The sequence below is a fragment of the Mauremys mutica genome, chromosome 12 (assembly GCF_020497125.1).
Source record: "Mauremys mutica isolate MM-2020 ecotype Southern chromosome 12, ASM2049712v1, whole genome shotgun sequence".
Taxonomy (NCBI): Eukaryota; Metazoa; Chordata; order Testudines; family Geoemydidae; genus Mauremys; species Mauremys mutica.
The window spans coordinates 40,826,811-40,844,366 of NC_059083.1; the positions used below are offsets into that span (position 1 = coordinate 40,826,811).

The following is a 17,556-nucleotide window of genomic DNA, read 5'->3' on the forward strand; positions in this document are numbered from 1 at the left end:
AGCCCTCCTGGGCGAGTCTCAGAGCCGGGGTGACAGACGTTGGCTTGTGGGGTTTGTGCTGCAGCATTTAACACAGCTGTGTAGATGTTGTGTCTGGGGCTGGAGCCTGGGTTGAAGCCCCCACTTACTGCCTGGGCTTCAGAGCCCCAGCTCCAGCCTGAGCCAGAAGGTCTGTACGGCTCTTTTTAGTGCCATAGCAGGAGCCCCACAAACCTCAGTCCGTTTTCCCGGCTCTGAGACTTGCTGCCACGGGCTGTGTAGACAAACCCAAAGTGTCTCCAGAGTCTGGGTATGAAAGTTCTCGGCCTGTCTGACCCAGGGCCGGTTAATGAGACTGGTGCTGTTGTTACATGGAGACACCTGAGCCCTGGGGCTCTGAGACGGGTTCGGTGACCATTATCCACTCTGGGAGACGCTTAGATGCAGCTGCAGAGGGTCTGTGCTGCTCGCAGAGTCTAGGGGACAAATCGCTCTGAGCAGAGAGTTCAGGCTGCAGCCGAGACTCCATTTTCAGCCTGGTTTTTGTGGTGAGATCAGGAGCTGCGGGGGGTGGGGAATTTTCCTACCCAGGGCAAATTTAACGGCAGCTCTGGGATGTTTCATAGCCGATGTCCTGAGCCCATAACTCTACGTTGCTGTGGATGTTGACAGTCACTCACTGCAAGTCACTGGGGTTTGGGCTCCTAAGTTGCTCAGACAGGTTTGCAGTGGAGCTGGATGAAATGTTTTGGACAAATAGTTTATTTGCTGTGTAACCCTTCTGCCCCTCTGAGTTGGCAGCAACAAGGGCCGGGTTCAGTATCCAGGGGTTCCGTTTCAATAACACAATGTAAAACCGGCTCAAGGCCCCACCCAGTGACCTGGGACAATTACATACTACACCCCCAGGCGCCTCTAGGAGGCAATACTTCCCCACTCGCAAGCACAGAGTCCGAATGTAGCAAAATCCTTTTAATAAAGGAGGGAAACAATGCGGCATCACGTTGGAGAGACACCACAAACAGGACTATACACAAACCATAAGCAAAAACCCACCTCCAAGTACATTTGGCACTGTCCTTTCCCCCTTAGGATCTTAAGTCCAATCACCCCAAAGTCCAACAACACAAAAGTCTCTGTCTCTGGTCAGTGCCACCCCAGAGTTCAAAAGTTTATCTGCAGAGTTTTACCCCCCTCCAGCCTGGGTGGAAATGTGGGGGGGCGCACACAGGGTGTTAAGGGAAACCTTACGTGGGCCAGGGCCGACTGCACCTCTCCGTGGAGTTCTGCTGCAGCCTTCACCACGACTGGCACCACTCCACCAGCTGTGCCGCTCCTCCATGAACCGTGTCAGACATCCCCACAAACCGCTCCACACTGCTCACTGTTCCATGGGCTGCTCCAGCATGCTACAGACTGCTCCGCTCTGCCAGCTGCTTAGCAATAAAGCTTCAGGCTCCCCCACTAGTTAACACAGCACTCTGTGATCTCAGCTCCGTAAGCTTAGCTCTTTTAGTGATTTCAGCTTTTAGTAGGGGAGTCCTACTGCCACATTGGCCCAACATGAATTCAGGTCAGCAACCTCCAGATGGACTCCTAAACGATTCAAAATTAGCTCTGCTCTTTAACAGTGGAGAAAGGAGAATGTGCAATTGGCATTCCAGACCCTCAAAAGGGGCCCATACTATTAGGTGTACACACCAATCCCCCCACCACCTCTCTTAATTTACTGGGTTTTGGAACCCCTGTCCTTGTCTAGCAAGTGCTATTTAATGTAGGTTGAGTCATTTCTGTCATAAAGCAGTCTCATAGTTCCTCATTCACATAATTAGGGTGACAGCACTTTTTTTCCTTCCTGCCCCAATAACAAAGAAATTGGGGATCCCAGCTGCCAAAATAACCCTCCCATGCTGCCGTTGGCTATTGCAATGCAAATCCTTGCCACTCCTTGAAATTCCTTCCACACTCCCCATAATTCACACCAGATGTCAGGGTAGAGCTCATCCTGATTCTGCTTACAGCTGCAATATATTATTTTGGAAGGACTGAAACTTTGCAAATCCATGTTGAGTTTGGTGAATGGTTTGAATGAACAGAAGGTGCCACCGCTTCCCTTCTAGCCTTTAGCCCAGTGGCTGGGCCCTCCGCTGGGAGCCCCAGGTTCAATCCCCCCCTGTGATATGTGGGGCAGGAATTGGAATGTGGGTCTCCCCCCACACTCAGGTGAGGGCTGGAACTGCTGGGCTCTGGGTGTCTGACGTGGGGCTCCCTCAATCTCTACTGCTGTCTAAACACTGCCATGGGCACTAGGCCAGAGTGTGGGAGTGAGAATGACTCTGCAGCCCAATGGGTCGGGCTCCACCTGGGAGCCCAGAGTCCAGCTCCCCTGCCCCAGTGACCCTGTAATTATTGATCCATACCCCAGTGAGGGGAGGGGTTATGGCCCCTGGCACAGCAGTGCCTCAGCCATGTCGGTGCCCCCATGCAAACCCCTAGTGCAGACGCACTGCGGAGGTGTGAGCTGGGACTGGCCCCCAGTGCAGCTTCTCCCAGATGGAGGGGGCAGGAAGTGGGGAAATGCCCCCTCCTCTTCCCCACTGCCCCAGCCTCATTAGTAATGGCCCCTGTTCCCCCCATTACCCAGTTACACCTCCAAGCATCCCCCCATGCCCATCCCCCCACTGTCCTGCCCCCACCCAGGAGCCAAGCCCAGATCCACTTCCCATGGCCTGGGGGAGGGGCTGGGCTTGGCGAGGGAAGGGGCCGGCTGTGGGGTTTGCCTGGCTGGAAGGTGGTGCCCGTGGGGCCGGCCGGCATGGAGAGTCCCAGCTCCACCCCTGGGGCAGGGCTGCCTGGCCAGTGTGTGTGGGGACGGCACCGACCTGCTCTTAGTAACAAACCAACCACACACGGCCCCAAAGCAACAGAGATGCAGGTCTGCCCCCTTCACCCCTCTCTGCCTCCCTGACACCTGCACCCCTCACCCCTCTCTAGTGCCCTGGTACCAGCCCCTTTGTTCACTTCTCTGCCCCCCCTGAGGCCCATCTCTACCCTCGCCCCCATCTGCCTCCATGGTGCCCGCCCCTTCCCTTGCCCCCTCGGTCTGCCTGGTGCAAACCCCTTCCCTTGACCCACTTTGGGCCCCCTGGTGTCAGATCTTCCTTCCCCCCATCTCTGCCCCCCCTGGTGCCCACCCCTCCCCCCACCCTTTCCTAGCCTCTGGGTCCCACCCCTCCCCTCATCCTCCCTCTGTCCCCTGGTGCCCACATCTCCACACCCCTGTGCCCCCTAGGGCCTGCCCTTCTCCACACCCCACTTTCTACCCCCTGTGTGCATCTGTTCCCTTCCCCCACTCTGCCTCCTGGTGCCCACCCCTCTCCTGTCTCCCCTCCTTACATCTGCCCCTCTGCTCAGCCCCTGCATCCCTCCTGGTCACTAGCCCTTCCCTCACCCCCCCTCTCCCCACCCCACCAATACCCACCCTTACCATCATGCCCCCTCCCCCTTGATGACAGCCCCTTCTCTCAGTCCCCTGTTTCCCCCTGGAGTCTGCCCCCCCCATGCCTCCCCATGTCCCTCTGTCACCTGCCCTACCCCTCATCCCTCTTCCTCCTCTTGTCACCTGCACCTTCCCCTGCCACCTCCTTTTCCCCTGGTGCCAGCTCCTCCTTCTATCCCCCTCTGCCTTCCCACTACCTGCCCCTCCCCTCCTCCCCACCGCACTGGAGCTCCCCCCCATTCCCTCACACCCCTGTGCCCCTGGGTTCTCTCCCCTTCTTCTGCGCTGGCACCCACCCCTCCCCTCACCCCCTGCAACTCCCTGGAACCTGCTCTTCCCTTCCCCCAGCCCGTCCTCCTGATGCCCACCGCTTCCCTTGCCCCCCCCTTGCACTTGTGTCTGCCCCTCCCCTCCTCTCCCCTTGCTCCACCCTTCACCCCCTGCAACCCCTTTGAATCTGCCCCCCTTCACCCTCCCTGCCCTCCTGGTGCCAGCTCCTCTTGCCCCCCATTGCCCTTGTGCCTGCCCCCTCTGCCCCTCCCCCACTGCCCCATCACCTGCCCCACCCCTTTCCTCTCCCAGCATCAAGCTGTCCCCTCCCCCATCCCTCTGCTGCCCTCCCTTCCCCCACTGACACCTTCCCACCCCCTCCCCCAGCGTCTGCCATTTCCTCACAGGCAGAGGGGCCCTGACTCCCCTCAGGCAACATCCCTTACCCCAACCCCGCACAGAGATTAACGGGGACGCAGGTTAATTTCCCTTTGATCCCAGTGACCAGCCCCTGCCCCCGGCCCTGACTCTGTGACTCTCTCCCCAGTGGACGTGACTCTGGATCCAGACACGGCAAATCCCTGGCTCGTCCTGTCTGAGGATCGGAAACATGTGAGACTCGGAGACACACAACAGGATCTGCCCGACAACCCTGAGAGATTTGAGAAATATTTCTGTGTCCTGGGCGCTGAGGGGTTTGCGGGCGGGAGGCGTTACTGGGAGGGGGAGGTGGGAGACAAGACTGAGTGGTACCTGGGGGTTTGTAGGGAATCTGTGAGCAGGAAGGAGTGGGTCACACTCACACCTGGGAATGGATTCTGGGTCGTGTGGCTGAAGGAGGGGGAATACCAGGCCCGCACCTCCCCCCCGACCTCCCTCCCCATGAGCATCAGGCCCAGCCGGGTGGGGATTTTCCTGGACTATGAGGCGGGCGAGGTCTCGTTTTACAATGTGACTGACAGGTCCCATCTCTTCACTTTCACTGGCACCTTCTCCGGGAAGCTCCGCCCTTATTTCCATCCTGGTCTCAACGCTGAGGGTAAAAACGCGGCTCCCCTGATAATCTGCCCGGTCCCAGCTCAGGCCGGAGGGAATCTCGGTCCCTGATAGTGACCCCGCGGCACAGACTGGCCCCTCCCAGCGCTGCCGCTCTTCCTTCCCCCTGGTGGCGGATGCTGGTTACTGCAGGGAACTGGATTTTTTTGTGCTGCCCAGATGCTGCCAGTTTCCCTTTTCAGCTGGAGTAGAAACCCGGACACCTGGCAACCCCCGCCCAGGCTGGGTGAATGGGACCCACTTGCTGGAAGGAGCCCAGACAGCTTCCCCCTCCCCACCCCACCCCACCCCACCCCCTCCCTCTGTGTTTGCTCCACCCCTGGCACAGGGTGATGCTGGTAAGAAATCCTGCCAGACAGCTGGTGGGTTTTGCTGCCCTCACCTTTCCCTGTCCCCTGCCCAGGGGTAGCAGATGGTGGAGGATGGGGATCATTCACTCCTGTCAGAATATTCTACCCCTGTGAAATCTCAATGCAAAATATGAAAAAAAAGATTATTCTAAATTAGAAACTGTTGTTATTGTAAACAAAAACATTTTCATTTACATTTCAACAGTATTTCAGAAACAAGCATCTAAACATATTTTTAGAAATGGAATTATTTACATTTATTTTTTGATTTTTCCCTCAAATCTATATTGAGGTTTAACTTCTCTACATAGCATCATTTGTATTTCAACTGTGTTACTTCAGGAAATCCAAAATATTTCTCTTATCAAAATAATTATTAAAAACTGTCAGACTGGGTTGTTCAGTTACAATGTACATGTGTCATAAACATCACAACTACACATGTGCAGCTGCTCTCTCTCGCTCTCTTTATTGTCTTGACTGGTTCTCTCTGGAAGGCAGGGCACGTATACCCGCCTCCTGCACTACACCTTTGAAAATTAATAGGTGAAAAAATGATAGAATTAATTAAGCAATATATTTAAATTAACTCACACAAGATTATAAAATAGTCTTTGAACTTCTGTCAGCATTAATTCATATGATTTTTAACTTTCTAGCTACATATAATCGGTAATCAAGACATGACCCTTCCTTTCTTGTTCTCACATCAATTAAGAAAACATGATCCCGAACCTCAAATGCTAGCTTCCTATATATAGAAATCTCTTCTACAATATCCGTTTTTTTAATTTATTTTTCTTTAGAAATATTATTTTCAGCCAATGTACTGTCAGTGTCCACTGTTGATTTCAATGGACTGCCAGGCTCTTCATGTTCTTGGTTCTAAGGACGTAACAAATTTAGATTGGTAAAAAAAGAGAGAAGGGGGTGTATTCCTTTACTGAATCATCACAAATTAACTTAATTGTATTAAAGATGCTGGCACTTAATGGCCCATAACATGAAATTTAGTGAAGCTTTATTGGGAAACCTTTCTTCTCAGCCATAAATCAGTCGAAAGGGTGATATTTTTGTTGTCATGTGAGGTTTAGAGTACAAAGAAAATAAAGTTGCTCCAGGAAATTCATCACAGTTCCTCTGGGTTCTCTGTCCACCACCTTCTGGAATGCTGTCTACAAATAGTGACTGATTGGTCTAATTCCTTGAAATTAGCAATTGAACCTAATTTCCTGAAGAGCTAGCTGAGCAGAGTATGAGGGAAGGCACATCGCATGGCATTGCTAGGACTACTTTTTGTTTTAAACGTGATGCATTATGAACATTTTCAATGTAATAATTCAGTTTTGAAAATTTATTCATGCCCTAAACTTACCTTGATTATTTGAAAATAAATACCCTAAAGTTATCTTGTGATGGATTCTTTTGTGTTTTTATCCAGTCTGCTGCAGTCTAGGTGGCATGGGGCTGCTGAAGTCAGGGCCGGCTCTAGGCACTAGCAAACCAAGCACGTGCTTGGGCGGCACATTTTCAAGGGCAGCTTTCCAGCCAGCCTTTTTCTTTTTTCCCCCACTTGGGGTGGCAAAAGGCTAGATCCAGACCTGGCAGCAGCAGCAAGTCCTGTGCAGGAGGCACCCTGGGACTGCTGTGGTTCGTGTTGGGGAGCAGCGCAGTGCACAGAGGAGCACAGAGCTGCCTGCAGGTGCTGCAGGGCGGCCGCTCCCCAGTGCCACAGCTAGGGCTGGGCAAACCAGCCCAAGCCGCCCAGGGGCTGCGGCAGGGTGGCCAGGAGCAGCAGCAGCAGCGGGGACATAGAGAGGACTGGTACCCGGAGCGCTGCCCTGCAGGGACCATGTCCCGCTCTCTGGGGCTCCACTCCCTCTGGGGCTGCCCTGCCCTGGCTCCTCAGCCCCGTGCCAGGGCAGTTCCCCTGGCTCTGCCCTCCCGGGTCCCAGCCAGTCCTGGAGGTGAGAGCCCTGGCTGGAGGGTGTGACATTATGAGTGTAATATAATATTTCATTGAAAGGTGACAGGGCCAGAAAGAGTTAATTAACTCACCTCCCAGACTGACCTAACCCATGGGTGAACCTTAAGGACTGGTTAGGAAGATATGTAAATGAATAGAGCTTTGAAATGCAAGTCTGCATTGTTAGAGGTAGAAGGGTAGATGTTTGTTCAGGGCTTGTGATGTAAGCAGACAAGTCTTGTCTATTGCTATAGTTTTAATTCAAAGATAAAAAAAGGAATATTAACATTTACGATGATACTTGAGTGAAATGGTATTATTGTCTATGTGTCCCTTTGAAGATTGTGGTAACCTGTATCTGAACTGTTTAATGGATAAATTACCCTGTACTAATTGCCAGAATGTTTGGAAGGAGAGTTAAGCCTCTTGTTTTCTCAGGCCGAAAGGCTGCTGGAAGTGAATAAGAACCCTGGGACATGATCCTGCTTCATCTCAGATCTGCTTTGGGTTTCAAGAGGGGGAAACCTTAAGCCACAAAGATTGAGATCCCCAGTAATTGACTGGAGCCACCCTGAATATAGAAATTGGACTGTAACCTATGGACTATTTCTAAAAGGACTTTTGGCAACTACAAGCTCACCTCTGCTATGCATCTGAACCTCAAGAATTGAATTCAAGTCTGTCTGTATATTGATCTTTTAACCAACACTCACTCTCTCTTTTCTTTTTTAATAAATTTTAGCTTAGTTAATAAGAATTGGCTATAGCGTGTATTTTGGGTAAGGTCTAAATTATAATTGGACCTGGGTATGTGGCTGATCCTTTGGGATTGGAAGAACCTTTTCTGTTATATGATGAGGTAAGATTTTCAGTAATCATCATCATATCTGACAGGTATGTCTGGACGGAGGCCTGAGGCTGGGTACTTTAAGGGAACTGTGTTGTTTGGACTTCTAAGTAACCAGTGAGGTGCTATAGAAGCTGTTTTGTGCTGGTTGGTAAATCTAAGTATTGGAATAACCACCAGTGTTTGGGGTTTATCTGCCCCATTTTGTTTGCAGTTCACCCTGATTGAGTGACCTCAGCTGGCTCCCATGGGCAGCACCGTCACAGAGGGACCCTGGGCTTAGGTGTGGCCCGGGAGCCCTGCTGCTTACCTCGACCCTGTCAGCACCAGACTGGCTGGAGGCGAGGAGGAAGTGGGCGGAGTCAGCACTGGTGGTGGGGAGCCCAGGGCTGGGGCGGCAGGGAGTGCAGGTAGGGGAGGGCACTGGTCGGGGGGATGAGAGCCCAGGGTTGAGGTGGGGGGCAGCCAAAAAATTTTTTGCTTGGGGCGGCAAAAAACCTAGAGCTGGCCCTGGCTGAAGCTATCTGTTTTTCCTAGTTTTTAACACGGGAAGTGTTAATCTAAAAATAGATATTTTTTCCTAAAATTTCCTTCAGAAATATCTGCATTCCTTTCCCTATTTCCCATTGAATTATGTGTAATTACTGTGATTTCTTATCCAATCTTATCGCATTATTACATGGGAAAATATGTTCACAAATATTAAAAACTACGTTGTATGTTAACATATCTGACAAGACATAAAAGTGTGTTGTCACTAACAATTTACAGCATGAAATGTCATGAAGAGATTGCAGGCAATGTTCATTTTTAAATTTCTAACTATGAATGCTCCTGCATCAGTTCCTGCAACCCCTGGCTGGCAGACCTCTGTGTGAATTATGCAGCAGGCAGTCTGCCAGGGAATCTTTACCAAGTGTCTTTATTACCATTTATCGTGCATCACAAGATAGCAGCAGTTATGTGGAGGCCCCTTCCTGCTCCCTGGTTCAGCCTTTTATATGGCTGCTTTCTTCTCAGCGCTGAGCTAGTGACCTCATCAGGCTCCCTACAGGTGCAAGTGATCCCCTCTCCCCTTCCAAACGCAAACTGCTCAGTCCCTCCTAACTGCACCCGGTGCCCTGGGTGCTCTCAGTGAAGAAGCTGTGCAACGCATATCACAAGCTTCCAAAGGGCTCAGTTTGTAGCCGCTAACAGCCCCCGTCACACGGCTATGATTGTGTAGGTGACCATGTAGTGAAAATAACACCAAATGGAAACTGTTACCTCATTATTATATTCAGAACCCAGATCTGCCAGTATCTGCTCTGGACAGCCATGGTGATATATAATTTTACACATCCTCCTTCCACCTCACATGCTGTCAAGTTGGAGCGCATTAAATCAGTCCCGGGCACTATAACTCTCGAGGTGTCCACACTGGCAAGGCACATAGAGTGCCCCGACTCCATGGCTGGAGCGCTCCTGGTAATCCACCTCGACAAGAGGTGTAGAGCTTTCTGCACCCAGGCTAAAGTGCCGCAGTGCCAGTGTGAACGCCCTGCTCTATTGCTGTGCTTTCATCAGCCTCCGGGACATGTCCCACAATTCCAGTTATAGCGACTCTGGTCATCAGTTTGAACTCTACTGCCCTGGCCTTAGGTGACAAACTGTCAGACCCGCCCTTTAAATTCTCTGGGAATTTTGAAAGTTCCCTTTCTATTTGCTCAGCAAGGCATGGAGCTCTCTCTGCGCATCTTTCCAGGTGACTATGCCTCCACGCTCCAGGTGATCCTCACCATGGAGCAATGCCGAGCTGCTAGACCTCATCAGTGTTTGGCGGGAGAAAGCTGTTCAGTCCCAGCTGCACTCCAGCCATAGGAATTACGATACTTATGGACAGATTCAGGAGCCATAACTGAAAGGGGCCGTGACCGGGATGCAGTGCTGCACAGGGAACTTAGGGGAGTGGGGAGCTGATAGGGGGCTGCCGGTCCACCCTAGTTCCAAGCCCCACACCAGCTAGCTGTAACAGGCTGCTCTTCTGAAGTAGTGGACAAAGCAGGTGGCCGCCAAACAACATTAGAAGGGAGCACTGCACAACTTTAAACAAGCATGTTCCCTAATTGATCAGCAACGTAAGAATGAAACAACGTTAACCGGGATGACTTTAAGTGAGTAGTTACTGTATGACATAACTGGAATATGTTTTATGCTAAATATGCCATGTAACGTATCTCTGCAAAGGTTATAATCTACTGAATATATTCATTCTATTTGTATGCATGTATCATTTGCATATCTAAAGTTATGAGCCCTGGCTCTAGTCTAGTATGTTAAGTGTTTGCTGTGGGAAACACATAAGGGAGGGTGAGCCAACCTATTGTGAAGACTATTCAAGTAAATTGGAAGTAGGTGACTAACAATGGACTGTGGGAGACACCAATCCACATGTGCTAAGCTAACATGTAAACAATGGCATCAGCCTGCAGAAAGCTGAATCATTCATGGACATGTGACTTGCCCATGTGGCTCCAAACTCCATCTAGCTGCTGTAATCTTGCAAAGGGGTTTCCTCCCACAAGGCAGAGAATATAAAAGGCCCTGGAAACCCTCCAGTTTGTCTTCAGCTGGCTCAAGATTGCTGGACCCAGGCCATAAACTACAGCTTTGGTCTGAAAAGCAAGATTGCTGGGCCCAGGCTAGGAAAGAATCCTGTCTGTGAAGTATGCTTATTGGAATATCTTTGAGGGTGAGATATTACTTGTAATCTGTTTCTTAGTGTATTGGGCTTAGACTTGCGTTTTGTTTTATTTTACTTTTGTGACCTTCCTTGCTCTGTCTGCTATTACTTGAAACCACTTGAATCTTACTTCTTATACTTAATAAAATGACTTTTGTCTATTAATAAATCCAGAGTAATTAATTTATTAAAAGTGATTAATTCCTGGGGGAGCAAACAGCTGTGCACATCTCTCAGAGTGTTATAGAGAGCGGACAGTTTATGAATTTGCCCTGTATAAGCTTGGGTCTGTGTTGGTCAGGCTAGCATGTCTGGCTCAACTAGATGGGGTTCTGGGGGGCCAAGGCTGGCAGGGAAAATGGGCTAGGGTGATTTCAGCACACCAGATGACAGTCCCAAGGGGATCTCTGTGACCCAACCCATCACACCCACCTCCACTCCAAGGAGCACCATGGACACTTCACAGGCCATGCCAGCCCAGAGTGAAACGAGCCAGGAGGAGGAAATTGGGAGTGAGGGTGCTGAGGAGGAGGGGAGTCCAGAGACAGAGGATGACTCGGCATTCATAGATGCATGCATACAGAAGCTGTTTTCAAGCCCGGAGGACGCTACCCAGCTGCATCAGCTGGAACTTGGGGAATCACAAAGATCAGAGGAGGCACCTGGTAAGCACCTTTGCTTTTGGGAAGTGACTTGCTGGGGACAGGATGGTGGAGTGAGGAGAGTTGCAGAAAGCAGGCTTGGGTCTGTGCGGTGCCTAGAAGCAGAACAGGGCATTGATGCATCTCTCACATCTTGGCAATCGGCCTCACAGATCTCATCAAAGGTCTCATGCAGATACCGGGCAATTCGATTCTGTAGGTTCCTTGACAACGCTGCTGTGTTCATTGTCCCATTAAGGGTAACATTCCCACACCATTGTGCCATCAGGGTGGTGGGACCATTGCTGCACAAAGGGAAGCCGCATAAGGGCCACGGCGGAATCCGCAGACTTGCAGAAACCTCTGATTTGCTTCCCTGCTCACCCTCAGCAGCGAGATATCTTGAGTGATGAACACAGCCTGTGGAAAATGTGTGGATAGTATTGAGTATAAGGCCCCCCTGCAGTGTTAGCTCTCCCCATTACACACGGTCCCTTAGCAATGAGTTCCCCTGGCCCCTGAGATTACTCACACTTTGGGGGTCTTGTTGCTTATGTTCTCTTGCCTTGGGACAGACAGTTGTGATAGGTATGTGAGTTGTGCTTGTGTTTAAGTCCAGCTGTATCATTGCTCTGTCTAGTGTTAACAATGATGCCTCTGTAAAATGTTACATTTTGCCTTCACAGAGGCAACCTTGGTATCCCAGTCGTCCTTGTTATCACCAGCTGAACAGCTGCACAGACTCAGGAAGTGGCCTCGACAAAGTAAAGAGGACCTGCTGCATGAAGTTATGCAGCAGACCGTTGCTGAGAACAGAAAACTGCAGGAGTGGTGTGACAGAAAGATGAGGGAACGGAAGGAGAACACAGAGCGGCTCCTAAACATCATGGAGCGGCAAACGGACTTGATGCAGGTGCTTGTAGAACTGCATACGGAGGAGTTCCGCACTGCACTCCCTGCAGCCTGTGTCCCAAAACTCTTTCCCTTGTGCCCCCATGTCACTGCCAATAGAATAGATTATCACCTTTCTAATGGTATGTTACATGGGGCATTTAGAATAAAGCATATTTCAGTTATGTTATATTCATGTTCATAACCATATTTTCATAAAGTATATGAAGTGCAACGTCACAATTGCATTAAGTGAAAATAGGCAGCTAACCCTGCCTGGGGAGCCTGCCCCAGCTCACCTCGGCTCCACCTTCTCCGCTGAGCATGCAGGCATTGCTCTAATTCTCCACTCTTCCAGGCTTGCAGAGAAGAATTAGAGCGGGGGTTGTGTGCTCAGCGGAGGAGGCAGAGTGGAGGTGATCTGGGGAGGGGAGCGGTTCCCCTGTGTGCCCCCGCCCCGTTACTGCAGGTGGCCCAACCCGTGCCCTTCCCCCCTCTCCCCCACCCCAGCTCATCTCCACTCCACCTCCTCGCCTGAGCGAGCTTTTAGGCGCCCCCAACAACTAGGCGCCCTAGGCAGCCGCCTAGTTTGCCTAAATGGTTGCACCAGCCCTGGCTGCTCAAATTCAGCCTCCAGCCACTGAGACCCAGCGCTCCAGGTCAGAGTGAAACTTTCACCCTTCCCTTCACAAATATTATGCAGGGTACATCACATGGCTATAACCATAGGGATGTGGTCATCGGCCAAGTCCAGCTTCCCATACAGACATTGCCAGCAGGCCTTTAAACGGCCAAAGGGACACTCGACACCTGCTCAAACTGTTGTTGAACCACTTCTTGCTGCTGTCAAGGCTTCATGACCCACGGCATCAAGGGGTAGGCGGGATCTCCCAGGATCACAATGGTCATTTCATCTTCCCCTGTGGTGATCTTCTGGTATGGGAAAAATGTCCCCACTTGTGGCTTCCTGAACAGGCCTGTGTTCTGAAAGATATGTGCATCATGCACCTGTCAACACCAACCAGCATTAATCGCCATGAAATGCCCATGGTGATCCACAAGCGCCTGGAGAACCATCGAGAAATACCCCTTCCGGTGAATGTACTCAGATGCTAGGTGGTCTGGTGCCAAAATTGGAATATGCATGCCATGTATCACCCTTCTGCAGTTACGGAAACCCATTTGTGCAAAGCCATCCACAATGCCCAGAGCAATGTTTTTTTTCTGAGCAGGATGTGATTAATGGCCCTGCACACTTCCATCAACATGTGTCCAATAGTTGACTTGCCCACTCTGAACTGGTTAGCGACTGATCAGTAGCTGTCTGGAGTAGCCATTTCCACAGTACGATTGCCACCTGCTTCTCCACCGTCAGGGCAGCTCTCATTCTTGTGTTCTTGCACCGTAGGGTGGGGGTGAGCTCAGCACACAGTCCCATGAGAGTGGCTTTCCTCATCCAAAAGTTCTGCAGCCACCGCTCATCATCCCAGACTTGCATGACGATGTGATCCCACCACTCAGTACTTGTTTCCCAAGCCCAAAAGTTGAATTCCTTACTGGTCAGCACATCCGTGAATGCCACAGATAATCTTACGTGGTAGCTAGTACGCGTGGCGATATCATCATCAGACTCCTCGTCTATAGTTTAAGGAGTAACTGGACTGCCATTTGTGATGTGTTAGTGAGACCCATCAGCACATTTCTCAACAGTTCAGGATTCCTGCAGACCGAAGAGGCAGACAGAGCGCACAGTACAAAAACAATTGAAAGATGGCACCAAGTGTGGATGGAAGCAAAGGGACTGCTGGGTTGCAAAGAGATGCATGATGAGGCATTAGGACAGGACTCAGGATGCCTCGCGATCCCCCCTCCCCGCCTTCCCACAAGCTTCAGTGGCAGAAGTGGAAGAGGTGCCCTGTGGAATAGCTGCCCAGAATGTACCCCTCCAAATGCCACTGCAAGTGCCACAAGTGCGTTCACGCCAGCTGCCAGAGCTTTCCTTGGAGCACTCTCTGAGGGGTGGTTTAACTCTCGTTGCTTTACATCTGCACATGTAGACATGGCCTCACTTGCTTAAGCTACACCAAAATAAACCACTCTGAACCACGATAAGTGCTTTGATGTGCAAGTGTGGTCGCACTTGATAGCTGGGAGAGAGTTTTCCCAGTGCTCTGGGTAATCCACCTCCAGGAGGGGAGTCGCTCAGAGATTGTCCATACTACTGCTTTAAAGCGCTCAAACTTGCTGCACTCAGGGGGATTAATTTTTCACACCCCTGAACCAGCAAGTTAGAGCACTTTAACTTGCCAGTGTAGACATGGCCTGAAATTGTTTTTTAAACCAATATAGTTAAACCAGAGAAAACCCCTGTGTGGATGCTCCTCTTATTTCATTTTAAATACACCTTATGGAGGTTTACATTAACTTGATTCCTAATTGACTTGAGATGAACTGAAATAAGCCTTGTTCAAACTGAAACAAGAGTGTCCACACATCCTTTCACACAAGTTTAACTAAATGGATTTTAAAATGTATTTAAGGATCGTCTCTAGGCAGGCCATTTGGTTTAAGTTGGACAATGCTGGTTTTGGAAAGGTTTGCCCCTGTCTAGTACCATACATGCTTTTGTCCGGTATCATTATGGAGGACACCATTTTGCAGAGCTTGCCATGCTGCTTCTGCCGGCATTACCTTGGACACACTGGGCGGGGCAGGGTGGCACAGTCTGCAAAATGGTGTCCTCTGTACAGCGTGACTTCAAATGAGTGGCGCTGGCAAAATCATGACAGTGGGGCCAGCGTCACACCAGTGAAGACAGGTTCATCCTGTTCCTGAAGTTCTGGAATGTCCAGTGTTCCAGGCAGTGCCGTAACAAGGGCGGAGCGAGTGAGGCACTTGCCTCAGGTGCACAAAGCTGAGGGCACAGAAAAACCCTGGAGCGTCCCTGCCAGAACGAAAACTGTGCGCAGCTCTCCCAGATGCTGCTGCCTCTATGGCAACAAGAGAAGCCGGCAGTGGGCCCGAGGCAGCCGGCTGCTTCACATTAGGTGGGGGAGGGTGGAGGAGGCACACACGTGCTTTACAGCCCTCCCCTTCCCCGGCACCCACCTGGAGGAGATGCCAGGGGGGCTTCCGGAGGGAGACAGGATCATCTGCAGTGTACCTCACTCACCTGAGCAGCTGCTGTGGCTTCAGTGAGTGTTTGACCCTGTGATCCACCCCCCATCCACCACTCCTGCAAACTGTGCATGGGGCAGCCCCGTCCCCCACCCCCAGTGAGGCTATGGTGAGGAGCAGCAGGGGAGGAAGGAAGCCACATGTGATGGCAGTTCTCTCCCCCGCCCAGCACCCACCACCCCCTCCAAGAGCCCACACCCCCTTTCCGGCCCCTAAACTCTGTCCCAGAGCCTCCATCCAGCACCCAAACTCCATCCCAGAGCCTGTACCCCAGACTCCATCCCAGAGCCCAAACTTTCAACCATCCTACACCCCAATCCCCTGCCCCAACCCAGCGCCTGCACCCCAGACCTCTTCCCCCCACCAAAACTCCCTCACAGACCCTTAGGCAGGTGGGAGGCAAGAGTCTCGGGGGGCGGGCTCCAAGCATTCCGGGCACCACCAAAATTTCTACAAACCTGCCACCCCTGATACTTGGAGGAGCGGTGAGGAGGCGAGCAGCAAGTCGGTGGATGGAGAGGGGCAAATCTCCCAGATTCAAAATCTGGGACTGTGTCCATTGGTCCTTTTTGCTGCTTTTTTCTGGGCTGGGAGTTGTCCCAATGCTGCAAAGAGGGTGTTCCCAAAGGAAGGCGCTTGCTTCTAACCCCAGAGGCCATCAGTATGTCTGCTCTTCTCTAGTCAGCCCACTTGACAAGTTTGCCTGTCCTTGGTCTGGCTCCCAGTCCCTCCAAGGGTTGCAGCTGACTGGAGGTGCTGCCTTCCACGCCTTCCTCATTCACACCTCGTTCATTCAACAGGGCAATTGATTACAAACTGGGGGGGGGGGGAGATCTTATTCTACATCTAGCAAAAAGACATTTTTCTTTTACCTTAATTATACTACCTTAGGGGCCCGCTATAACATATTCCCAAGGGTCAATACAAAGTCATATAAAAGTTATACAAAAATGCATAATGCAGAGATTTATCTACAACTGCATTGATTGACTGCTGTGTGCAGTAATATAGTGACCCCTGGATCTTTGAATGAGGCTTTATACTTGCGGAGGGAGAGGCGAGGACGGCAAGTGGCAAGTTGGAGATGAGCGGGTGGGCAAGCAGCGGGTGGGCAAAGAGGCGAGCAGTGAGCCAGCAGGAGTTCTAGGGGCAGGCATGGGGGTTTCTGGCAGGGAGGGAGAAGGTGAAAGGAGGCGAGTGGTGGGTGGGGGACTGAGTAGGAGGGACGCAGCAAGCCAGCAGGGGTCTAGGGGGTGAAGAGGGGTGTGATGGTTGGGCCGAGCGGGGAGGGGGCAGATCCTATTTTACTGCTGTGATTTGGTCACCCTATGTGTGCCGTTTCTTCCCCCCTTCCTTTTCGTCCCACAGCTGATTCGACAGGCCGGTGCTGGGGAAGGAGGGTTTGTTTTCATGGGGCGGGCGGCACTGGGGGTGGGTTGTTTCCGCAGGGCCAGGTGGTGCTGGGGGGGTGTTTCAGGGGGCTGGGCGGCGCTGGAGGGGGTGTTTCAGAGAGGCCGGGGGTTTCGGCCCTCAGCTGTTTTCTTTGGAGTACTATGGCCCTCACCGCTTTACGAGTTTTGCAGGTCTGTGTTAGTGCATTTGTCTGCAGACACAACAACCGTCATTCGAGTAATCAAGTTCTAGTATTCCCAGTGAGCACACGCTTATTATATATTAGGACTTATCGGATCCGCTTAAGACTCACCAAATGGTGAGTGCCTTTGTTTATCATTCCTTATTTCTTATGGAGATCACAGATTGGGAATCTGCAGTCTCTATAATATATTAATGTTGTTTAATGTTTAGACAAATTTAATACATTTATGTATTTTAAATTTTTATTCCAGTCTACTGAACAAGACCCTGCATTATGAATATTATGAATTCTAAATGTCCGAGTGGGGCAGAGTACCATTGTCATAAACAGACAGTTAAGGGTTGATTCCTCTTTTACCTCAAAATGGTTAAGAAGCTCACATAACCTGGCTGACACCTGACCCAAAAGACCAATAAGGGAACAAGATACTTTCAAATCTTGGCGGGAAGGCTTCTGTTTGTGTACTCTTTGTTTTGGGTGTGTTCGCTCTTGGGACTAAGAGGGACCAGACATCAATCCATGTTCTCCAAATCTTTCTGCACGAGTCTTTCATATTTCAAA

At 51.0% G+C, this 17,556-nt stretch overlaps 1 protein-coding gene across 2 annotated transcripts in view; it reads left to right on the plus strand.

The window, feature by feature from the left end:
* Positions 1-6,561, plus strand: part of LOC123345197 (butyrophilin subfamily 1 member A1-like) — a 651,080-nt gene extending 644,519 nt beyond the window's left edge. For both annotated transcript variants that reach the window (XM_044981900.1, XM_044981901.1), the window contains one exon: positions 4,296-6,561. In XM_044981900.1, coding sequence (XP_044837835.1) covers positions 4,296-4,855 — 560 coding nt within the window. In that variant the 3' untranslated portion in view covers positions 4,856-6,561. The remainder of the gene's footprint in view (positions 1-4,295) is intronic.
* The last annotated feature ends 10,995 nt before the right edge of the window (positions 6,562-17,556 follow it).